This window comes from Scyliorhinus canicula, chromosome 3, assembly GCF_902713615.1.
Source record: "Scyliorhinus canicula chromosome 3, sScyCan1.1, whole genome shotgun sequence".
Classification (NCBI taxonomy): domain Eukaryota; kingdom Metazoa; phylum Chordata; class Chondrichthyes; order Carcharhiniformes; family Scyliorhinidae; genus Scyliorhinus; species Scyliorhinus canicula.
The window spans coordinates 128833697-128859308 of NC_052148.1; the positions used below are offsets into that span (position 1 = coordinate 128833697).

Here is a 25612-nt window from a genome sequence, read left to right on the forward strand (position 1 = left end):
TTCCTGTCAGCAGCAGCGGGATTCTCCGACCCCACGCTGGGTCGGTGAATCCCCAGGGGGCGGTGCGAATCCTGTCCCGCTGCCCCGACGCCGGTTGTCGTATTCTCCGGCGCCGGTTCCGAGACAGGAGAATCCCGCAACATAGCTTTAGTCCAGATTTCTGGATTACTATTCTAATATGATTGTGATCATGCTATCAAGGGCAGCATGGTAGCACAAGTGGATAGCACTGTGGCTTCACAGCACCAGTGTCCCAGGTTCGATTCCCCGCTGGGTCACTGTCTGTGCGGAGTCTGCACGTTCTCCCTCTATCTGCGTGGGTTTCCTCCGGGTGCTCCGGTTTCCTCTCACAGTCCAAAGACGTGTAGGTTCGGTGGATTGGCCATGATAAATTTCCCTTAGTGACCAAAATGTTTAGGAGGGGGTATTGGGTTACGGGGATAGCGTGGAAGTGAGGGCTTAAGTAGGTCGGTGCAGACTCGATGGGCCAAATGGCCTCCTTCTGCACTGTATGTTCCATCTCCTTCATCCTACTAGCATTAGAAATAACTCTCAGATGGTCCAGGAGTTGAACCCATGCTGTTGGCTTCACTCTGCATCACAAACCAGCTGTTCAGCCAATTGAGTTAAACCGGCCTAACTGAGGCTATTCATGAAGGTCCTGGCTTCTCAACTTTGCTCCTCGCCTGAGGTGTGGTGATCCTCAGATGAAATCACGACCAGTAAGCTCTCCCCGTCACAGAAAGCAGCCTATGGTCATCTGGGACTATGGAAACTTTACCTTTACTTTAATATCATTGTAGCGCTAACAATTGTACTCAAAGACGAGAGAGTAGTACAATAGAGGCTTTATTGCTGTGTGATGCTATTCCTCCATCTGCAACTGTGGACTAAGGTCTGAGTGACTCACACGCATATTTATACAAAAGCTCCCTGTGGGCAGAGCTAGCCGGCAGGGGCTTACCGGAGGAACCTGTATTACAGGTACAGCCATACATCCCCCTACTGCAAGTACACATAACTACAGTGGTTATATCACCAAATTCACCCCCTGTAAAAAAAATGAGTCCGGCGGGGGTGACGTGTAACTATAAAACAAAGGATGAGCTATTTACAAGAGGGTGCAAACAAAGAAAACCAAGAGTCCATCCGGTCAGCAGGTCACAGGTTGAGCCGAACCGGTGGTCGAATGTTCCGCTGTGATCGGTGTAGCTGTGGTGGCAACGTCAGTGCAGGTGCTGGCGGTGTTGGTGCTGGCTGCTGGCGGGATAACTCCGAGAGCGAGCCAAAATCTTCCATGTCCTCCAGTGTGGGCAGGGGGACGAGGGATGGACCTGGTGGGGACGAATAGGGAGGCGCCGGGGAAAGGAGGGTGGTGCGGGGGGAAAAGGGGGCGTGGGCATGGGATCGGCACCTGAGGGAGCCACGTCTCAGAGCGAGACTTTGTCCTGGCGGCCATCGGGGAACTTCACGTAGGCATACTGAGGGTTGGTGTAGAGAAGGCGTACTTTGTCCACCAGGGGTTCTGCCTTGTGGTGCCGGACATGCCTATGGAGAAGGACTGGGCCCGGAGTCGTGAGCCACGTCGGGAGCGACACCCCGGATGTAGACTTCCGAGGGAAAGCAAAAACACGTTCATGGGGTGTACTGTCAGTTGCGATGTACAGTAGCGACCGAATGGAATGAAGCGCGTCAGGGAGGACCTGCTGCCAGCGAGCGGCTGGGATGTTCCTGGATGGCCCTCCATACCGTCCCGTTCTCCCTCTCTACCTGCCCGTTTCCCCGGGGGTTGTAGCTGGTCGTCCTGCTGGAGGCAATACCTCTGCTGAGCAGGAAATGACGCAGCTCATCGCTCATGAACAAGGATCCCCTGTCACTGTGGATGTAGTCGGGGAAACCGAACAGGGCGAAAATGGAATCCAGGGCCTTGATGACGGTGGCAGACGTCATATCCGGGCATGGGATGGCGAAGGGGAACCTAGAATATTCATCGACCACACTAAGGATGTAGGTGTTGCGGTCGGTGGAGGGGAGAGGCCCTTTGAAGTCCAGGCTGAGGCGTTCAAAGGGGCGGGACGCTTTCACCAGGCGCGCGCGATCTGGCTGGTAGAAGTGCGGCTTGCACTCGGCACAGATCTGGCAGTCTCTGGTGACTGTCCGTACTTCCTCGATGGAGTAGGGCAGATTGCAGGCTTTGATTAGATGGTACAAGCAAGTGACCCCCGGATGGCAAAGGCTCTCGTGCAAGGCACGGAGCTGGTTCACTTGTGCGCTGGCACATGTACCTCGGGAGAGGGCAGCTGGGGGGCTCGTTGAGCTTGCCGGGGCGATACAAGATCTCATAGTTGAAGGTGGAAAGCTCGATTCTCCACCGCAAGATTTTGTCATTCTTGATCTTGCCCCGCTGCGTGTTGTTGAACATGAAGGCTACCGACCGTTGGTCAGTGAGGAGAGTGAATCTCCTGCCGGCCAGGTAATGCCTCCAGTGCCGCACCGCTTCAACGATTGCCTGGGCCTCCTTTTCAACAGAAGAATGCCGAATTTCGGAGGCGTGGAGGGTGCGTGAAAAGAATGCCACGGGTCTGCCTGCCTGATTCAGCGTGGCGGCAAGTGCATCATCTGAAGCATCACTTTCTACTTGGAAAGGCAGTGTCTCGTCTACTGCGTGCACCCCGGCCCTGGCTATGTCTGCTTTAATACGGGCGAAGGCCTGTTGTGCCTCGGCCGAGAGGGGAAAATGTGTGGACTGGATAAGTGGGCGGGTCTTGTCCGCGTATTGTGGGACCCACTGGGCGTAATAAGAAAATGAAAAAATGAAAATCGCTTATTGTCACGAGTAGGCTTCAATGAAGTTACTGTGAAAAGCCCCTAGTCGCCACATTCCGGCGCCTGTCCGGGGAGGCTGGTACGGGAATTAACCGTGCTGCTGGCCTGCTTGGTCTGCTTTAAAAGCCAGCGATTTAGCCTTGTGAGCTAAACCAGCCCCTAAAAGAACGTAAGGCAGCGTTTGAGGGCCTTGGGGCAGTGGGGGAGGGGGAGCTCCATGAGGGGACACATGCAGTCGGGGTCAGGCCTCAGTAGTCCGTTTTGGACTACATAGCTGAGGATGGCTAAGCGGTCTGTGCGGAACACGCACTTCTCCTTGTTGTACGTGAGGTTAAGGAGCGATGCGGTGTGGAGGAATTTAGAAAGGTTGGCATCATGGTTCTGCTGGTCATGGCCGCAGATGGTGACATTGTCGAGGTACGGGAAGGTGGCCTGCCGTCTGTAATGATCAACCATTCGGTCCATTTCTCGTTGAAATACCGAGACTCCATTCGTGACGCCGAAGGGAATCCTAAGAAATTGGTACAGACGACCGTCTGCCTCGAAGGCAGTGTAGGGACGGTCCGATTTACGGATGGGGAGCTGGTGGTAGGCGGATTTCAGGTCAATGGTAGGGAAGACCCGGTACTGTGCAATCTGATTGACCATATCAGAAATGCGGGGGAGGGGGTACGCGTCGAGCTGCGTGTACCGGTTGATGGTCTGGCTGTAGTCCACGACCATCCTGTGCTTCTCCCCGGTCTTAACCACTACCACTTGGGCTCTCCAAGGACTGTTGCTGGCCTCGATGATACCCTCCCGAAGCAGCCGCTGGACTTCGGACCTGATGAAGGCCTTGTCCTGCGTGCTGTACCGTCTGCTCCTGGTGGCGACGGGTTTGCAGTCTGCGGTCAGATTGGCAAAGAGTGAGGGAGGCTCGACCTTGAGGGTCACGAGGCCGCAAACGGTGAAGGGAGGTAGGGGTCCGCCGAATTTGAGGGTGAGGCTCTGGAGATTGCATTGGAAATCCAGGCCTAGTATGAGTGACGCGCAGAGGGTGGGGAGAATGTACAGACGGAAACGGTCGAATTCCACGCCCTGTCCAGTAAGTTTAACCAGGCAGAAACCCCGGATCGGGACAGAGTGGGACCCGGAGGCGAGAGAGATCTGCCGGTTGGCGGGATGGACCACAAGGGAATAGCGCCTTACCGTATCCGGGTGGACGAAGCTCTCGGTGCTCCCGGAGTCGATGAGGCAGGAGGTCACGTGGCCGTTGACCAGCACCGATGTAGAAGAGGGTGCCAGGTTGCGAGGACGCGACTGGTCGAGTGTAATGGAGGCGAGTAGCAGGCGATTGGCGGTCGAGTCAGATGAGTTCGGCGAGGAGCAGTAGCGACCCGTGTCCCGTGGCCCCGTCCCGACGAGGACAAAATGGCGGCGTCTGGAGTACCTGTGGATAAAATGGCGGCGCCCATGGAGCACACGTTGTGGGGTCGGGACAAAATGGCGGAGCCCATGGAACGCACATGGCGGTGGTGGATGAAGATGGCGGCGCCCATGGAGCGCACGTGGCGGGGGCGGCGAAAGATGGCGGCGCCCACTGATCGCATGTGGGGTCGGGGGAAGCGGACAGCGGGGCCCATTGAGCGAGCGGCTGAGGCGATGGGACTGGGGGCGCGATAGCGGCAACCGTCCGGGACTGACACACCGCTGCAAAGTGGCCTTTCTTGCCACAAGCTTTGCAGGTCGCGGTGCGGGCCGGGCAGCGCTGGCGGGGGTGCTTCTGCTGACCGCAGAAGTAACAGTGGGGACCCCCAGGGAGTGCGATGTGGGGAGCAGCGCAGGTGTAGTGCGCGGGGCGGCTGCTGGGGGGGCCGTTTGCGGGGTCCACAAGGGGTAGGACGGGTGGGCCTGGGGGGCCGTTTGCGGGGCCCACGAGGGGTAGGACGGGTGGGCCGAATGGCTAGCAGTGTAAGAACGCGCACTACGGGAGGCGGCCGTCATGGAAAACGCCAGGGCCTTTGCGACCGCGAGGTCGAGGTCGGCCCCTTCCAGCAGTCGTTGCCAGATGGAGTCCGATGCAATGCCTGTAACAAAGGCATCGCGCATGAGTAAGTCAGAGTGTTCCGTGGCTGTGAGGGCCCGGCAGTCGCAGTCTCGTACCAGAGGTATAAGGGCCCTCCAGAAGTCCTCAATCGACTCACCCGGCTGCTGGACGCGAGTAGAGAGTTGATGCCTCGCAAACAGGGTGTTCGCCGACTGTGCATAGTTCTCCTTGAGCAGTTCCATAGCTGCGGTGTAGTCAGTCGCATCTCGAATTAGCGGAAAGACACTGGAGCTAAGTCTGGAGTACAGAAGTTGCTTTTTCTGAGCCTCCGTCGGGGGAGGGTCCGCTGAAGAGATGTAGGCCTCGAAGACTGCAAGCCAGTGAACAAAGTCTTTTCTGGCGTGAGGCGACTGCGGATCCAGCTGCAGACGGTCAGGCTTGATTCTGATGTCCATGGTGAATGGAAAATCACACAGCAATAAATTGTAGCGCTAACAATTGTACTCAAAGACGAGAGAGTAGTACCATATAGGTTTTATTGCTGTGCGATGCTATTCCTCCATCTGCAACTGTAGACTAAGGTCTGAGTGACTCACACGCATATTTATACACAAGCTCCCTGTCGGTGGAGCTAGCCGGCAGGGGCTTACCAGAGGAACCTGCATTACAGGTACAGGCATACATCCCCCTACTGCAAGTACACATAACTACAGTAGTTATATCACCACAATCATTGTTCTGTTTGAATTAATGTCTGAATTTAATTTGGCTATACTATTTGCACTCATTTGTATCTCGCAGATGCACTATCACCCTCCGCCATAAAGGCTGGAACAGTGAAGTTGCTCAAGACTGTTTTCATGACTCAGTTCTCTGTCACTATTGTAGCTCTTCCTAGACCACCTGTGGTGTTGGAATGCTACCTTCGTGTTCACAGAACTAAGTACTCAAGGACTATTTTAACCACAGCTCTGCACAATCTCCACACAATGATACAACTTTAATTCAGTTGTGCAAGCTATTCAGAATTCGTTTTATTTGCTCTTTTGCAGTAATTATAATGATCTGAAATGAATTGTATGAAAAAATTGTGTCAGCAGATGCAACATTAATTTTCAGAAGAAAATTTAAATTTAGAAGAGGAGAAAATTGCAGCCCTCTGGAGAAAGAACAGCGGAGTGGGACTATTTGGGTAGCTCATTCAAAGTGCCAGCACAGACAGGATGGGCACAATCGAACAACCTCGTTATGTCCGACCTCGGTGATGTGACAAGGCCATTAAATCTTGCAAGGTTTGTGATGCTCAGAACAACTTACGAGATCTCATTAGATCTCGCAAGACGTCACAGGGTGAGATCTAGATTAACATATTTAAGTGAGCCATTAGGCTCATTTAAATATGTCACCGTCCGAGTCTCCCAAGGCCCGGGAACGAACACTGCCCCTTGGAGACCTCGCTATTACACCGTTTTACACAGATCTACACCAACGTGCACCATGTATAACGGCACCTGCGGGGGGGGTCTCCGAGGCCTTCAGAGGGCAGTTGGGCTCTGGGCAAGGTGCCACCTGGGCACCTTGGCATTGTCAGCCTGGCACCTTGTCAGTGCTACTATGGCACTGCAAGGGTACCCAGGTGGCACTGCCAGGGTGACAGGCTGGCAATGCCAAGGTGCCCGGTGCCAGGTTGTCCATGCCAGGGATTGGGCCCAGAGGTGGGGTGAGGGGAAGGGGCTCGAGGACATTCTAATGGTTAAGTTGGAGCAGTGGGGTGGCATGGAGGCAGAGGTGAGGTGCCAGAGGGGGGGCCCGAGAGATCAGGGCAGCATTTAAAAATAGTTCTTCAAACTCTTCCTGGAAGTGAGGTACGTGCAGCCTCAATGGGCATTCCCAACTGAGGCCGGAAAAATGTGTCCCATTTGATAGCGGGGTTGTTGAGAAAGACCCTGCTATACGCGCCCAGAAGGAGACTCTTTTTTTTTGCTTTAATTCATGCTTGATGGGTCAAATGGCCTCCTTCTGTATTCTTTGCTCCGATGACATATTTGGAGAAATTTTAAGGTATCCATGGATGAAGAACAAGTATAGGAAAAGAAAGTTGCAAGGTATCAAACAGATTCCAATTCGCACTGCCTGCTTTTTCAGCCAGCAATATGTTTATTTAACCTCCATTTAGTGTCATGTTAACTTTGACCTCAGGATCCCTTTGACCCTAAAGTATTTAGTGGTGTACTCATGCCTCCCATTTATTTCTTCCTCTGTGTAGTACTTTACACTTTTAATGAATTGAATTTGCCATTCTATTCAATTGTTTAGTTATGAGTTTTATTCCATTCGTCTATACTGGATGCAAATGGGCAGTTCCCTAATTCCCTGCACTATCTAATCATTTTGCAATCTTGCAAATTTGTAAATTTCAAATTATTTGTTTTAATTATACTTCAGTTCAACTTTAATGCTCTCTATTTCCACAGGCTAGTGAAAATAGATCCTAAATTATATTGGTGAATGATTTATTTTTTACTTTTTATTACAGGCGGGTAAAGTGCAATTTGGCTACATTTATGGGATCAGTGTTTTGGGATGTTTGGCGATGCACACACTGCTGAACCTGATGAGCGTCACAGGGGTCTCATGTGGCTGTGTGGCCAGCGTCCTGGGCTACTGTCTCCTACCAATGATCATTCTCTCTGGCTGTGCAGTCCTCTTTTCACTCCAGTAAGTATCAAATTAGTCATCAGGGATGTTTCGTTATGCTCTTGACGTAGCATAAGTTGCTTCCTTGATGTGCACACTGACAAAGGAAGGTTCAGACTTGGAGATAGCTTTAACACATTTATTAAACTGTTAACGATTCTCCTACTTGGATTCAATTCTCCTGTTAATCCTGCTATAGCTACTCAGACTGATGAACCAGTCTGCTACAATCCACATGGTGGGTGTGATGTGTTCCAAATCAACCCTGTCTACTCACTAAGTGTCTCCACTGGAAAAAGGAAGATCATGTGTGTTGCGTCCTTTTATATGGGTTGGTGTAATGCCCCCCTGTGGTAGTGTGACCTTGTGTGTATCGTGAATGCCCATTGGTCGTGTCCTATCTTACTGGCCTATTGGTTGAATGTCTGTGTGTCATGTCTCTGGTGCTCCCTCTAGTGTATATCTAGTCTATGTGTATTTATATTAATCCCTTGTGTATTTACAGTGATGCATATCACCACATCCCCTCTTTTTTTGTGTTACATATTTTTTGTGCAATGTTAAAGAAAATTGAACAAAAACAGGTAGATAAGTGATGCCCTGTACAAGTGATGATAACAGTGATCATTAAACAATAAGTCCAAATCATATGCATGAGTCCAAAATTCATTAATTATTATGGTTGAGTGTCTTTCTTGTTTGGTTGGTGAGGTGGTGATGTTGATGGTGGCATTGCTTTGTAAACGCCGTCAGTGTCCCTGTGCGTAAGGAACCAAGAAGTGGTCACATCACTTTGTTGTCTGATGTGGAGTCTTTTTTCTTCCGATGCTTGTGGTAGCTATGTATGCAATCTGTGTCGTCCTGCCATGGTATGTCATTTTACTGAGCTGAGCAGTAACAGTGTCCCTCATGGGTAGATATAGGACAGATGTCAGAGGTAGGTTCTTTACTCAGAGAGTAGTAAGGGCATGGAATGCCCTGCCTGCAACAGTAGTGGACTCACCAACACTAAACGCATTCAAATGGTCATTGGATAGGCAAATGGACGATAAGGGAATAGTGTAGAGGGACTTTAGAGGGGTTTCACAGGACGGCGCAACATCGTGGGCCGAAGGGCCTGTTCTGCGCTGTAATGTTCTATGTTCTATGTTCTATGTCATACCAGTCATTGTTCCAGTGGCGTTGTGTTTGCCGTGCTTGTTGTCGATGCTGTTGCCTTTGGTACGCTTCTTGTTATCGTATTTGATGTTGTTGTTGTTTTGGTTGGTTTTGTTGTCGTGTTTGCTGTGCTCAAGGACCACACTCTGTACATAATTATGGTCCTTCACACAGTTACTCGTGTCAGCGACCTCTGTGGCACCTGCTGTTTTCTTGAGCGTGCCGTCACTGAGTTCGCGGCGCTCCCCGTCTGGAGTCATGTCCGGCTTACTTGAATCAGCTTTGGCTTGTCGATGCTCCCCGTCTGGAGTCTGGCCTGTTTCACCTGAGTCAGTTTTGGCTTGTCGTTGCTCCCCGTCCGGAGTCATTGCAGGTTCACTTGAATCTTCTGAGGTTTCTTGATGCTCCACGTCAGGAGTCAAAACGTTCAGGAATTCATTTGCTTGTGGAGAGGCTCGAGCGGATGAGGATTGAATTAACATGGTGTCACCGGAGTCACCAGTAGTCTCACTGTGATTGTCGAGTGCCTCTGTACACACTAGCTGAGGTCTGTCACGTTGCACATCTTGTATGGGAAGTGGGATGCCGTCGTCACTTGTCTCACATACAGTGGGTAGAGCCTCTGTGTCTTCTTGCTTTGCACTTGAGCGTGGTAGACTGTCAGAGTCTTCTTCTTGTTCACTGGAGTGTGGCAGACCATCATAGTCTTCTTGATGTGCACTTGAGCGTGGCAGACCTGCATCGTCTGCTGCTGGTTGCTCAGAGGAGGTTGCTAGACCCTCATGGTCTTGTTCATGCAAGGACTGCGCTCTGGAGTCTTGCGTTCCTTCCATCGTGGAGTCTGTCCATGAGCTCACTGTGGAGGCTTGTGTCACTCCCTCTGTGGAGTCTTGCAGCGTTCACTGTGTGGAATCGTGCATTGGTCTTGCTGTGGAGACTGTCATCACTTCTTGTTCATGCAAGGACTGCACTCTGGAGTCTTACATTGCTTCTATCGTGGAGCCTGTCACACGCTCGCTGTGGAGGCTTGTGTCACTGGAGTCACTTCTTGTTCATGCAAAGACTGGGCTGTGGAGTCTTGCGCTGCTTCTATCGTGGAGTCTGCACTCGAGCTCGCTGTGGAGGCTTGTGTCACTGGAGTCACTTCTTGTGTGGAGACATGCAGTTGTCTCGCTGTGTATAGAGGCTGGGACCCTTCGCAGTGCATGGACCACTCTCTGTGTGGCAGCAGGCTGCTCTCTGTGGGCTTGTACCACTCTCTGTCTCTTGGCGTCAGGCCGCAGCATAATCCTGCACTCACGAGTCAGGATGTCATATATGCTGGGCTGAAGATTCCCCAACCCGAAGAACTCGTCGTCGGGGTCTTCAATGTACACCTCTAGTTGTGGTTCGGATTGTGCACTGGGGTAGCCACCTCCCAAGGTGAAATCTTCGTCAGAGTCGTTGTCTTCCAAGACCATATCATCACGTTTTGTGTCGGAGCTGGCATTGGGCTCGCGAAGTCCAAAGAAGAATTCAAGGTCTGAGTCATAGTCTTCAAGGACTGTATCATCTCTTTGGGAGGTGCTAACTGCTTGTGGCAGGGTTCTGCGGAGGTTACTTTCAGCTACTGGTCGAATTTCAGGCATTGTGCTGTCGTCCCAGGTGAAAGAATCGGGTTTTACGGCTTTAAAACGTTTTTTTCATGTTTTGGGACATTTCCTCTTAAGTGGGCCTGGTCCGGGGCCTCTGACGTCATGACGCGTGTGACGTACATCATCGGAAGCGATTACACATGCGCATATCGTTGTGTCTTTACTTCCGGCCTTTTTCGCAATTGCACATACGCGGCTTCTCGCACATGCGCAAACGGACCGTCTCTTTCTGTGCGCTCTTTGCGCAACTGCGCATGTGCAGTTCCTTTTCCAAGATGGCTGCAAATCAAAACTGCCATTCGTTGCTGCAAGCCGACCTCGTGGTGAGTTTTGACGCCTCTTTTACCGTTTTTTCTTGTATGTTCCTCGCAGAATTCTTGGAATTTGTCCAGGACTGCCTGGAAGTCACTCTTGTTTTGCCCCTTTGAGTATTCGAAGGTCTGGAAGATTTCAGCTGCTCTTGGACCCGCGATGGTAAGTAGAAGCTTTATTTTCTCTGCATCCGCCACGCCATCAAAGTCGGACACTACCAGGTAGATCTCAAATCTCTGCCTGAACCAATGCCAGTTTTCACTGAGATTGCCTTGGTACCTGAGCTGCTGTGGAACCGGAATCTCGAACATTATCTTGCCTGGTTGCTGTTGCTGGTTGTCACTGTTTGCTGAGTTGTAACTATATGGATTTAAACAGTTCACTCACTGGTACCATGTTTTGTTATGCTCTTGACGTAGCATAAGCTGCTTCCTTGATGTGCACACTGACAAAGGAAGGTTCAGACTTGGAGATAGCTTTAACACATTTATTAAACTGTTAACGATTCTCCTACTTGGATTCGACTCTCCTATTAATCCTGCTATAGCTAATCAGACTGATGAACCAGTCTGCTACAATCCACGTGGTGGGTGTGATGTGTTCCAAATCAACCCTGTATACTCACTAAGTGTCTCCACTGGAAAGAGGAAGATCATGTGTGCTGTGTCCTTTTATATGGGTTGGTGTAATGCCCCCCTGTGGTAGTGTGACCTCTTGTGTGTATCGTGAATGCCCATTGGTCATGTCCTATCTTACTGGCCTATTGGTTGAATGTCTGTGTGTCATGTCTCTGGTGCTCCCTCTAGTGTCTATCTAGTCTACGTGTATTTACATTAACCCTTGTGTATTTACAGTGATGCATATCACCATAAGGGATATACATCTGTGATTGATTGGTGCAAAAGTGATTTTGCAAAACTGCTAAAGCCTTCTGTCAAGCTTTGAACTAGTTCTTGGAATCAACTTCTAAAATGGCTGAAATTCTACAACAATGGCACTAGGTGGTGCTTTTGTCTATTCTGGTGGTCTTGTGGACAAAATAATAAAGGGAATGTGCAAGGTTCTCTAAAATGCAAACATCTAAACACAGACTTAATTTTGGGGTGTTCCGCAAAATTATGAATAATTTTACGGCAGTACGGAGATTGATAGACTTTTTTGTTAGGTAAAGATATTACAGGTTAAGGAACTGTGGTGATTAGATGGAGTTAAGATACAGATCAGCCAGAATCTAATTTAACTGTGGAATAGGCTTGAGGGGCTGAATTGCCTACTCCTGTTCCTGTGGCAGGGGTTTGTCTTTTATGTCAAAATTAACTTCACTATCTTTCAAAGACGCGATTTTGAAGTGCCATTACTTATTAATTTTGGAGGAAAAATTATTCCTGTTTCGTGTATTTAAAAGCTTTTGCAATTTTCAGCTCCACTGTTGATTATAAGTGTCATTCCTAATATTTTTGTCCATGAGTTCTTACTTCGTATTAGCGAGCACACAGTTTAACTAAAATTTATTGGAGCTCATCACATGGAGAGTAATTATTCCAGGTGCTACATGCTCTTTTCATCTTACATGTAATTGCTAATTCTTCTATTTTGCTGATACTGAATTTGAAAGAATTGTCTTGGCCTGTCCTGGAGCTAGCCTATTCTGTACTGTACTACCTGCTGGGTCTGAAAAGAGTTAATTGCTGCCTCCATTCAGTGAAATATTTTGTACAATATAGTCAGTAGTCAGGGGAATTCCTGTCAATACTTTCTACGGCATTTTAGACCATACGACCATTAGGCCACTCGGCCCGTCGAGTCTGCTCCACCATTCAATCATGGCTGATATTTTCTCATCCCCGTTCTCCTGTCTTCTCCCCATAACCCCTGATCCCCTTATTAATCAATCTACCTCTGTCTTAAAGACACTCAGTGATTTGGCCTCCACAACTTTCTGCGGCAAAGAGTTCCACAGATTCACCACCCTCTGGCTGAAGATTTTGTTAAACATTTAGAACATATATCATAAAAATATTGGAGACAAATTCAGGGTATCCTGCAGATGTCTCTGCCAAATTGCTACCACATGAACAATTCATCCTGATTGTCAGTTGTGTAACTGTACTGAAAGTTATACACATACGCCAACATCATTCATTGAATGAATATGCCGTTCTCCAAATGCATTGAAACAAAATGCAGAACAACTCCAGCAATAAATAAACCAATGTAAAATGCTGAGAAAAAGTTAAAAAATTAATTAATGAGATTTGCTGTTGCACATTCAAAATGATGTAAACATTGCTCTTGGTTGGTGTTAAAGGTGAACTAAATAAGCTATTTCACCTCCTGACTATCATGTGGAGAATAGTACATGCCATGTTGATAATGTAGCTCACATTACACAAATAATATGTATGAAATATAGACAAGCTGCAGTCTTCCGTTTCTCATTAAGTCTCATAACTATTATGGGCCAGGGTTTAGAGAACCCCAAAGTGTATCATGGAGTTCACCTGACCCACAACCTTTACTAGATTGTGATATGGGGAGCACACGGCCCACCTCTACAGGTGTGGTACAGCAGAAATGCAAAAGTATTTTTTAAAGCAAAACAACATTTATTCTATGAACTCAAGTTAATCTTTTTAAAACATACAGTGAACATCTTAGCAACCATTAATTCAAATACAACCCCTAAAGAATACAGCATGGGTTGGTACCTGGGACTTTGATGTTGTGGCCATTTCGGAGACATGGCTAGAGCAGGGACAGGAATGGTTGTTGCAGGTTCCTGGGTTTAGATATTTGAGTAAGCTCAGGGAAGGTGGTAAAAGAGGGGGAGGGGTAGCATTGTTAGTCAAGGACAGTATTATGGTGGCAGAAATGACCTTTGATGAGGACTCGTCTACTGAGGTAATATGGGCTGAGGTTAGAAACAGGAAAGGAAAGGTCACCCTGTTGGGAGTTTTCTATAGGCCTCTGAAAAGTTCCAGAGATGTAGAGGAATGGATTAAAAAGATGATTCTGGATAGGAGCGAAAGTAACAGGGTAGTTGTTATGGGGACTTTAACTTTCCAAATATTGACTGGAAACGCTATAGATCGAGTACTTTAGATGAGTCCGGTTTTGTCCAATGTGTGCAGGAGGGTTTCCTGACACAGTATGTAGATAGGCCAACGTGAGACGAGGCCGTATTGGATTTGGTACTGGGTAATGAACCAGGACAGGTGTTAGATTTGGAGGTAGGTGAGCACTTTGGTGATAGTGACCACAATTCATTTACGTTTACTTTAGCGATGGAAAGGGATAGGTATATACCACAGGGCAAGAGTTATAGCTGGGGGAAAGGCAATTATGATGCGATGAGGCAAGACTTAGGATGCATAGGATGGGGAAGGAAACTGCACGGGATGGGCACAATTGAAATGTGGAGCTCGTTCAAGGAACAGCTACTGCGTGTCCTTGATAAGTATGTACCTGTCAGGCAGGGAGGTAGTGGTCGAGCGAGGGAACCATGGTTTACCAAAGTAGTTGAATCACTTGTCAAGAGGAAGAAGGAGGCTTATGTAAAGATGAGACGTGAAGGTTCAGTGAAGAGACAGAAGGCGCTCGAGAGTTACAAGTTAGCTAGGAAGGACCTAAAGAGAGAGCTAAGAAGAGCAAAGAGGGGACATGAGAAGTCTTTGGCAGGTAGGATCAAGGATAATCCTGAAGCTTTCTATAGGTATTTCAGGAATAAAACAATGACTAGGGTAAGAGTAGGGCCAGTCAAGGACAGTAGTGGGAAGTTGTGCGTGGAGTCCGCGGAGATAGGAGAGGTGCTAAATGAATATTTTTCGTCAGTATTCACACAGGAAAAAGACAATGTTGTCGAGAAGAATACTGAGATACAGGCTACTAGACTAGAAGGGCTTTAGGTTCATTAGGAGGAGGTGTTAGCAATTCTGGAAAGTGTGAAAATAGATAAGTACCCTGGGCCGGATGGGATTTATCCTAGGATTCTCTGGGAAGCTAGGGAGGAGATTGCTGAGCCTTTGGCTTTGATCTTTATGTCATCATTGTCTACAGGAATAGTGCCAGAAGACTGGAGGATAGCCAATGTTGTCCCGTTGTTCAAGAAGGGGAGTAGAGACAACCCCGGTAACTATAGACCAGTGAGCCTTACTTCTGTTGTGGGCAAAGTCTTGGAAAGGATTATAAGAGATAGGATTTATAATCTTCTAGAAAGGAATAATTTGATTAGGAATAGTCAACGCAGTTTTTTGAAGGGTAGGTCGTGCCTCACAAACCTTATTGAGTTCTTTGAGAAGGTGACCAAACAGGTGGATAAGGGTAACACAGTTGATGTGGTGTATATGGATTTCAGTAAAGCATTTTATAAAGTTCTCCCTGGTAGGCTATTGCAGAAAATACGGAGGCATGGGATTCAGGGTGATTTAGCAGTTTGGATCAGAAATTGGCTTGCTGTAAGAAGACAGAGGGTGGTGGTTAATGGGAAATGTTCAGCCTGGAGTTCAGTTACTAGTGATGTACCACAAGAATCTGTTTTGGGGCCACTGCTGTTTGTCATTTTTATAAATGACCTGGAGGAGGGCGTAGAAGGATGGGTGAGAAATTTGCAGATAACACTAATGTCGGTGGAGTTGTGGACAGTGCGGAAGGATGTTGCATGTTACAGAGGGACATAGATAAGCTGCAGAGCTGGGCTGAGAGGTGGCAAATGGAGTTCAATGCAGAAAAGTGTGAGGTAATTCATTTTGGAAGGAGTAACAGGAAGACAGAGTACTGGGCTAATGGTAAGATTCTTGATAGTGTGGATGAGCCGAGAGATCTCGGTGTCCATGTACATAGATCCCTGAAAGTTGCCACCCAGGTTGATAGGGTTGTTAAGAAGGCGTACGGTGTTTTTGCTTTTATTGGTAGAGGGATTGAGTTTCGGAGCCAAGAGGTCATGTTGCAGCTGTACAAAACTCTGGTGTGGCCACATTTGGAGTATTGCATGCAGTTCTGGTCGCCGCATTATAGGAAGGATGTGGAAGCATTGGAACAGGTGCAGAGGAGATTTACCAGGATGTTGCTTGGTATGGAGGGAAGATCTTATGAAAGGCTGAGGGACTTAAGGCTGTTTTCGTTAGAGAGAGGAAGGTTAAGAGGTAACTTAATTGAGGCATACAAGATGATCAGAGGATTAGATAGGGTGGACAGTGAGAGCCTTTTTCCTTGGATGGTGATGGCTAGCATGAGGGGACATAGCTTTAAATTGAGGGGAGATAGATATTGGACAGATGTCAGAGGTAGGTTCTTTACTCAGAGAGTAGTAAGGGTGTAGACTTCCCTGCCGGCAACAATAGTGGACTCACCAACATTAAGGGCATTTAAGTGGTCATTGGATATACATATGGATGATAAGGGAATAGTGTAGATGGGCTTTAGAGTGGTTTCACAGGTCGGCACAACATTGAGGGCCGAAGGGCCTATACTGCGCTGTAATGTTCTATGTAACACTAAGTAATCCTTTAAGCTTTCCTTTTAACATCCATAGGCTTAAAACACATTTTACCAGAAGCACATCAGGTTAAAGTCATTACTGTTATTAGTTTTAAATCACCAGGATCGATTTTCAGTCTTTAGATTACAGAGAGAGACTCTAATACACCTTCTGGCTGTGACTGCAGCTATCCAGCTCTGAAACTAAAACACACCCTGCAGGAAACAGCCTAAAACGAAAGTAAAAAGCTGACAGACAGTCCAGCTCCACCCACTCTCTGACATCACTTCAGTAATAAACACCCATTTCTTAAAGGTACTCTCACTACAGATACTTATATACACACCCATTAATAAACACGCATTTCTTAAAGGTACTCTTACATGACAGAACAAAATTGTCCTTGTCCTCGTGTCTGCATTTTGCGGTGTGTAACTGAGAACAATAGAGCTATCCTACCTCAAGCACATGTATATTTAGTAGTGTGTCAAATTAATTAACGTAAGAAGCTCATATCAAGGAAGGAGACCATTTGGCACAAATGTCTGTGGCAGACCTTTGCTGGAGCAATCCAAAATTAATCTTACTGCCCTACTCTCTCCTCATAGCCTTGTATATTCCACTACTTTAAATGTTTATCCTGTTTCACTTATAAGATAAAATGGTTCCTACCTCAAGCATTCCCTGTGGTGAAATATTCCGTGCTCCAACAATCACTTACGTGCAGAGAAATTTTTCAGAACTCTCAGCACCAATTGTAACTGATAACCCCCCTCGTTACTCAGCCAGAGGAAATAGATTTTCCTGATTCACTCTCTAAAAGCTCCCTCATGTTAAAATCTTGGACAACTCTAACCATGGAAACAAGTAAAATAAAGCATTAAGGAGTCAGACCACAGCAGCATTTTCTTTATTGTTGAGTTATATTTTCAGCTACAGCACTTAATGGTGGAAAATGAAAGCTGCACTGAATGTGGTCTTCACAAAAGCTTCTTGAAAGAGTTATTTTCCTTTACTTCACAAGATCTTTGGTCAATTTCTTTTCTTATGATGCCTATAGACTACCATAGCAGGCTAACTTTGAAACATCTGTTCCGATTCAAGTTTCTTCACAATGCTCCTTATTCAACTTTTCCTTAAAATCCTGCACGCGTAGGCAAGCTCACACTGCCAACAAGTTGAAACTAATAATAATAATAATCTTTTTTAGTTTCACAAGTTAGCTAACATTAACACTACAATTAAGTTACTGTGAGAAACCCCAAGCCGTCACACTCCGCCGCCTGTTTGGGTACATTGAGGGAGAATTCAGAATGTCCAATTCACTTAACAAGCACGTCTTTCGGGACTTGTGGGAGGGAACCGGAGCACCAATGCATCAAAAATTGGCACATAACATCGGCACAAGGAAAACAACAAACCCTTCAAAAAGTGAGAGTGCAGCAGAAATATTACAAGCTATCTATCATGTGCTCCAACCTCTCTGAACTGTCAGAAACTCCAAGCTGCAATCCAAATAGCTGAAGCTTGTTAAATTATACGAGTGAATAAATCAGAGGATTAAACGTACAGTAATTAAGACCCATTACTTCAAAATTTAATTTTTTGAGCCAAAATAACAAAGACCTTTTAAGGTATTTTATGTATTTCAGTAAATACATGTTGCTGCTTTCTGGAGCCTGGCCTCAGCACAATGGAACTAATGAACTAGAGAAAGCTTTCAATATTCGTCCCAGATTTGGGCAATTTCTACCCACATGATTGTCAACCAAAATCAATTTCAAAGGCATAAAAGTGTATCTGAAGAAAGTAGAAAATTGAGAATAATACTGGCAGGGCACCTTAATGAGACCACTATTAAAGTAGTCTTCTCTGTTGGTCTTTAGACACAGGCACTGATGTAAGATTGTAGATACAAATTCATTTAACCTGTCAAATGGTTGACGCAATTTCAATTGACTGTAGGTTTAGGCAATTGCCCACCCCAACACCAATTATTTATATTACTACTTCTATCACCTGGGTAAGATGTGTTTCTCCTCCACTAATTTGGTCTGAAGAATGTATTTGAAGTTTATAGGAACCTATAAATTCACCCATTGCTGTTTTATAACATACTATTTTATTTAGCTATAGTTTAAAGACTAGCAGGTTATTCACAACCAGGAACAAATACCTGATACAATTTAACATTGTGATGTCTCGGGTACAGCAGTGTTCACAGTTGTATTATAGGGGTGTAATATATATGCTACTCATTTGTCTTGCCGAGTTATAGTTAACTTGATGATAAAGACTCAAAGTCTTCCAGTTGATGACAAATTATTTATTGAGTAACAAAATAATATACTTGTGAGTTCTTTACTTTAATACTTTGACGAGTAGTAGAATTAACTAAGATTGAATTAAATTAACAATGAACATAATACACTACACTCTGAGCTGGTCACACTTCTATCCTCCAGCTACAACACACATGAAAAGAAGGAGAAGGGCGGGAATACTGCTTGAGTTTGCTTATGTAGTCCCTGTTAGTGTTGCCATCTAGTGATCATCTGACTGTACTGATTGCACATTAACTAATCATGTATTTATATGTACAGAGATCACTACATTCACCTCTATACATGCAGAAATATTGAAAAAAATACCTTTTAGTTAGGCTACAGAAAACAACTGAAATTTGATCATTTTGACCTCGTTAAAATTTTACATAAAAATATGAAATATAGAATAACTTCTGAATAAAAACTGGGCCTGGTATTTCCAGGGCACCTGGGTCAATACTGTACATACTTGTATGTACTGAGATATAATGATGATGCTGAGATCACCGCCATATTTTATTTGTCCTTAAATCTGCAGCACTTGTTGCCCTGATGGTGCTTTGTAGCAATTGTCCTGTACAAATAATTCACTTGAGTTACTTGAGAGGGTACTGGGAGTCAAACACGTATTGTGGCTTTATATCAATTAAATCAGAGTGAGAGAAAATTAATGAGCCAGTTTAGCTTTTACAACAGTCCCTTAGCTTTCATTTTTAGTACTAGCCCACAAATTGCCAGATACATTGATTTCAGTTTCACAGTTTGGCTTGGCAGGCTTTGATCTTGAGGAGCTTAACTAGTAGTGTAGTAATTATGTGAATATTTTCATAATATTTATAATGCGGAAAATGTCCCAATATTACTTTGTGGCCGACATCACCAAAGCTACAACTGCACTTGGAATGTTGACAACTAATTTGAGAGTACTGCATGGGGATGCCATTAGATTGTGCCATCTGCTTAAACCACTTCCCAAATTACCGTTATGTTTAAGCAAGCGTGCTGGTCTTGAGCTTACTCTGACTGCTAGTGAAATTTTAAATGTTAGTCCGGAGCTAGCTTTGTTCTAACATTTATAGCTATAATAGCAGACAGCATTATTGCAACCACTAACCACTGTGAAACCAACATGAGACTGTGTGCACACTTGAAATTAACCCTGCCTCAACTGCAGTTGTACGACTCATTTTGCATTGCTGCAACATGAATACCGTAGCTCTGATATTATAGTGTGAGATAGGGTTGGTGTGGTGGAGTGCAGTAGCAGAAAACCCGACCAGCAAGGCCAGGCGTGGATCGAGACCCTGGTTATCTTAATCACATGGTCTTATTAAAATAACTTGCGGCAGTCTCCTGCCCAACATCCTGCAGGCAGGAGAGAAAACAAGCAACAGGACAATCCAACCTGAGATCTGTGACGATAGCGCCCAGCAGTCAATCGGGTGTCTTGCTGCAATCTATTTGGTAGGATCTTGAAGTAATTGAGCATGTCTGGGTGGGGGGAGGGGAGCGGCCTAGCTTGGTGCAAGGGAGCTTCAAGCCTTCCGAGCTCTAGAACCGCACTGATGCCCACCTGGACCCAGCAAGGAAACATGAGAAACAAATTCAAAACTTACCTTCTGGACCTCTACCAGCCCAGGATTGGGCACTTGACAGATTTTGCCTGACAGCAAAGCTGACACAAGTGTATGTTGTTGGATTGTTGAAAACTGCTCGGGATTAAAATTGGAACTGCAGTTGGGGATCCTGATATAATATCTGTAGTCCTAATATAACATCTGTTGACATGATCGCCATAAAATTTAAGACTGTGCTACTTTCTTGCAGATGTCCTGCTCTGCTACACAAAAGAGTGGGTTAATATGGGAAGCAGTGAGATGAAGTGGAATTGGAGGGTGTATACATATTGGAGGGGGTATACATAACTGCTCCTTTGGACCAGTTTCTGGTCACAGAGAAGAAAATCTGCTGTTCTTACCTGGTCTGGTCTCCATGTGGCTCCAGATTGACAGCAATGTGGTTGACTCTTGACTGCTGCCTGAATAACCTAGCGAGCCACGCATTTCAAGGTTCAATTAGGGGTCAGCAACAAATGCTGGCCTTGCCACTGACACCGACATCCCATGAAAGAATTTTTAAAGAAATCTTATTTATTTTACCCACCTTTAAATCTCCTTGCACCACCCCACAACCAGCATTACCAGAAACAGATGATCTGGTTATTATCATATTTGTGTTTGTGGGCCCTTGTGAAATATTGCTTGCATTACAACAGTAATTACACTTCAAAAATACTTAACCGGTTGTAGTGTTTTGAAATGTCCTGAGATCATGAAAGATGCCATATTAATGCAAGTTTCTCTTTCTTTAAAGCTACTCCGCACATGTGTATGCATGCATACATATACATGAATACACTTTGTCCTCAACAGGCACCAGTGTCAAATCACGACTTACTATATAACAGTGCCATCAAACACTAGCTGGCAAACCACTTGAAGGGGATAATCCAACAATACTATTTTTGAATTCCTTTCCATTTTTATATGACGAACCTCAGCAGCAAAGATGAAAGAAAAGAATGACAAACGAAAACCACTTGTGGCGTGAGGTCAGGCGTGAGATCATCATTTCTTTCAGATGTGAAAGGCAAACTCATCAGTCACTGTCACAGCTCTGATTGCACAAACATGACTTTTGGAGATTAGATTCCTGCTAAGATTGATTCTGTTATATTATCTGCATTAGAATAATCACTCTGCACACCAGCAGTCTGCAAACAGATCCACCATAACATATTTTCGCTGAAGTGTTTTCACCTGTAGGTATATTATTAATCCCTGTTCTATTATCAGTAAGGTAGGTGATTATGAAAGAGCACAGATGGGAATCTGTTATAACTTAATACAAAAAATTGTTTTGGAAGACACTAGTTGACAGTAACAAGCGGTATGTTTAAAAAATAGATGGATTAAGGTGATTGGTAGAAGGATTAGAGGGGAGATGAGGAAGAACGTTACCACCCAGAGGGTGGTGGGTGCCTGCAATTCATCACCAAATTGCTGGTTGAGGCAGAAACGTTCAACTCATTTAAAAGGGACCTGGATCCTACCTGAAGTGTTGTCATCTCCATGTCTACAGATCAGGGGGCGGGATTCTCCGACCCCCCCCCCCCCCCCCGGGTTGGAGAATTGCCCGGGGCCACGTCAATCCCGCCCCCACCGTGTCCTGAATTCTCTGCCCCCCGAGATTCGGCGGGGGCTGGAATCGTGCCGTGCCAGTCGGCGGGCTCCCCGTGCCGGTCGGCGGGCCCCCCGCGGCAATTCTCCGCCCCACGATGGGCTGAAGTCCCGCCGCTGACAGGCGTCTCCTGCCGACGTGGATTAAACCACCTACCTGACCGGTGGGATTGGTGGCGCGGGTGGGCTTCGGAGTCCTGGGGCAATCACTAGGGGCGATCTGACCCCGGGGGGTGACCCCACGGTGGCCTAGCCCCCAATCGGGGCCCAATGATCGGTGCTGTGGGGGCACTCTTTTGTTCCGCCTTCGTCGTGGTCTGCACCATGGCGGAGGTGGAAGAGACCCCCTCCCCTGCGCATGTGCCGGTCTGACGTCAGCAGCCGCTGATGCTCCGGCGCATGCGCATACTTAAGCTGGCCGGCGAAGTCCTTTCGGCCCCGGCTGGCGTGGCGCTGAAGGCCGTTCACGCCAGCCGGCAGATTGGGAACCACTCCGGCGTGGGCCTAGCCCCTCAATGCGAGGGCTTGGCCCCTAAACGTGCAGAGAATTCCACACCTTTGGGGCGGCCTGACGCTGGAGTGGTTCACGCCACTCCGACACGCCGGGGCCCCCCGCCCCGCCGGGTAGGGGAGAATCCCGGCCCAGGTCTTGGAAAGTGGGATTAAAATGAGCGGCTAGATTCTTTATTTCTCTCTTTTATGGCCGGTGCAGACACGATGGGCTGAATCGCCGTTTTCTGTGTCATAGCTTTTCTATGGTTCGATGACAATATGATATGGAAAATTGTTTGCCGTACCAGCCTCCCCAAACAGGAGCCAGAATGTGGCGACTAGGGGCTTTTCACAGTAACTTCATTTGAAGCCTACTTGTGACAATAAGTGATTTTCATTTCATTTCATTTTATTTCGGAGAAACAGGTGGGTCAGCACAGTATTGTTTCATCTCAAGGACTTGGATTTGAATTCAAATTTCACTGACAAATCAAAAGTATCCTACCTCTGCTGAGTGCAATTGTCCGAAGTGATTGTAATTCCTAGTGAACATGGCTCCAGCGCAAAACAGTTTTGTACAAATAGGCACTGGCTTGATTTACCTGAATTGTCCTGAACAGTTGGGGAATCAATTTTGTACAAGCATTTACACAATCAATATCAGTCCTTGCTGACACCACATTCCAATGGTGCTTCATAAAGGTGTGATGAATGTAGGAATTTTAAATATATTGTATTATAGGTATTTGGTGCAGGAAGGGTTAAATGCCTGCGTTAATGTTTGTGTGACTGACACAGTCATGTTTTTTTTTAGAGTACCCAATTATTTTTTCCAATTAAGGGGCAATTTAGCGTGGCCAATTCTCCTAACCTGCACATCTTTGGGTTGTGGGGGCGAAACCCACGCAGACACGGGGAGAATGTGCAAACTCCACACGGACAGTGACCCAGGGCCGGGATTCGAACCCGGGTCCTCAGCGCCGTAGGCAGCAATGCTAACCACTGTGCCACCGTGCTGCCCACACACAGTCATGTTTTTAAAAGGAACCCTGGTTTGAAAGGTTGGGAGCCAGGGGTGCATTTAAAACATGGTAAAAAGCTAGGGCTAATGCTGTTTTGTTTGGATTAAAGTGGGTTTCCTGTGGAGTTTATTAGATTTCAGCTTAGTAAAATTATGTAGTTACTGGGTGAAGCTGAGGCATCAGGCATTTTGCTGAAAAACAGGATGCTTGAGTTCTCGGTGAAGCTGTGAGCAGGAGTTAAGCATTTTGCTCTCACTGCAGTTCGATTAAAGATATGTCTGTAGACAGACTGGCAGTATTTCCAAGAAGTTCCAACTGTGTTTCTATTGTGCTTAGAGAAGGCTACAATGTGAAGAATAAATGAAAGGCATAGCATGTGGATGTTGCTTAGCAACTGGGGCTTTTTAAGGTAGAAAAGCTTTTACATTTTAGTTTAGTTAATTTGATTGCAGTTGAAGATAGGTAGTAAGAGAGAAGGCAGCTCTCTAAGTTCTGCTTGAAGCAGGGGTGGCATGGTGGCACAGTGGCTAGCACTACTACCTCACAGCTCCAGGGTCCTGGGTTTAATTCTGGCCTTGGGTGACTGTCTGTGTGGAGTTTGCACTTTCTCCTCGTGTGTGCGTGGGTTTCCTCCGAGTGCTCCGGTTTCCTGCCACCGTCCAAATATGTGCAGGTTAGGTGGATTGGTCATACTAAATTGCCCCTTAGTGTCCAAAAGGTTAGGTGAGGTTGCTGGGTTATGGGGATAGGGTGGAGGTGTGGGCTTAAGTAGGGTGCTCTTTCCAAGGGCCGGCGCAGACCTGATGGGTCTAATGGCCTCTTTCTGCACTGCAAATTCTATGAAAAGGCCAGAGAGGGAACATTTCTCTCAGCCTTGCTAGAAATAAAGCCATACCATGAAGCAATGGTTAAAAAACAAATGCAGAGATCTGAAGAGCAATTAGTTAAGGAAACTAGAGAAGTGAAGAGAAAAGTATAAGAAATTTGGAGGTAAGTAAATAAAGACAAATGTAATGTTCAGAAGAATTTGAGGAAGAATAAACAAAGAGTTCTGAATTAAAGAGACAATTGCAGTAACTAGATTTAAAGTGGAACAGCTGACTTCAGAGGTAGATGGAATGTTTGATGCCATTTTATTACAACCTGGGAATTGTGAGACAAAGAAATCCTAAAGAGATTGGTGTAAGTTCCTGGACTGGATTCACTGTTAAAAGTGGAGACGGAGCTTTCTTTAAGACTATCATTTGGAAAAATCTGGTCTAGATTTTAGATTACAAATCACTAAAGGAAAGCATTATTATGAAAGAAGACTTTAAAGCGTGTTTTTGGTAGTGGAATTTGAAAACTCTCACGTGACAATCATCTACAGGGATTCTGAGAAGATATCCATATATGATAACTTGGGTTCAGAGTGGAGTGTGCGTATTTGACCACAGACAATCTGTGTGCTTAAAAGGGACTTTGTGTTACTAGGACCATTGTAGCTTAAGATGTACTTTGTAATCCTTGTCCATCTTAAATTCTGTATATACTTGTTAAGCCATGTGGGGAGTAAAAGAGTATTGTTTTATCCAATTTTTTTATATTTAATAAATGCCTTTTTCTTGTTGTTAAAACTAATGAGCAGTCCTGTGACTCTGTTCCTCAACATTTTATTAAAAGGAAGTAAAAGTTATGTGGGCGGAATTTACCGCTGGCAGGATTCTCCGTTTTGCCGACACCCGGGGGTTTCCTGATGGCGTGGGGCTCCTCCACAATGGGAAACCCATTGACCGGCCGGCATAACGGAGAATCCCGCCGGCAGATTGGTACCGAAAAGAGGCACGGCAGGATGGAGAATCCAGCCCACGGTTTTTTGAATCACGGTTCCATTCTGGGATCTTACCGTCCAGTTATTTAAAAAAAAAATTAGAGTACCTAATTCATTTTTTCCAATTAAGGGGCAATTTAACGTGTTCAATCCACCTACCTTGCACATCTTTGGGTTGTGGGGGTGAAACCCACCCAAACACGGGGAGGATGTGCAAACTCCACACGGACAGTGATCCAGAGCCGGGATTGAACCTGGGATCTCGGCGCCTACCGTCCAGTTATAACATCAACTGAGATCGTAACACCTCTCTTCTACAAGAGTGAGTTTCAGCCTGAGGTGTGCGAGTTTGTGGCGGACGCCATTTTTGAGCAAAACCACTGCTGTAAAACCATACGCTAAATAATTTTATTTTGTAGCCACCATCATTTCAGCGATGGAGCAGTGGTGGGTGTGGTCTTCAGGGGAAATTAGTAAGAAAAAGAAAAAAAATCACAATCTAAAACAGCATTAAGTTTTGCCATATAAATAAATAACTTTGCAGTCCATGTGAGTTGTGGGGGAGATGGTGATGCAGTGGTAATGTCACTGGA

General features: G+C 46.3%; 1 protein-coding gene across 2 annotated transcripts in view; it reads left to right on the forward strand.

Annotated features, from left to right (window-relative positions):
- Positions 1-25612, forward strand: part of LOC119962950 (protein YIPF5-like) — a 71273-nt gene that overhangs the window by 44584 nt on the left and 1077 nt on the right. For both annotated transcript variants that reach the window (XM_038791297.1, XM_038791298.1), the window contains one exon: positions 7389-7570. In XM_038791297.1, coding sequence (XP_038647225.1) covers positions 7389-7570 — 182 coding nt within the window. The remainder of the gene's footprint in view (positions 1-7388; positions 7571-25612) is intronic.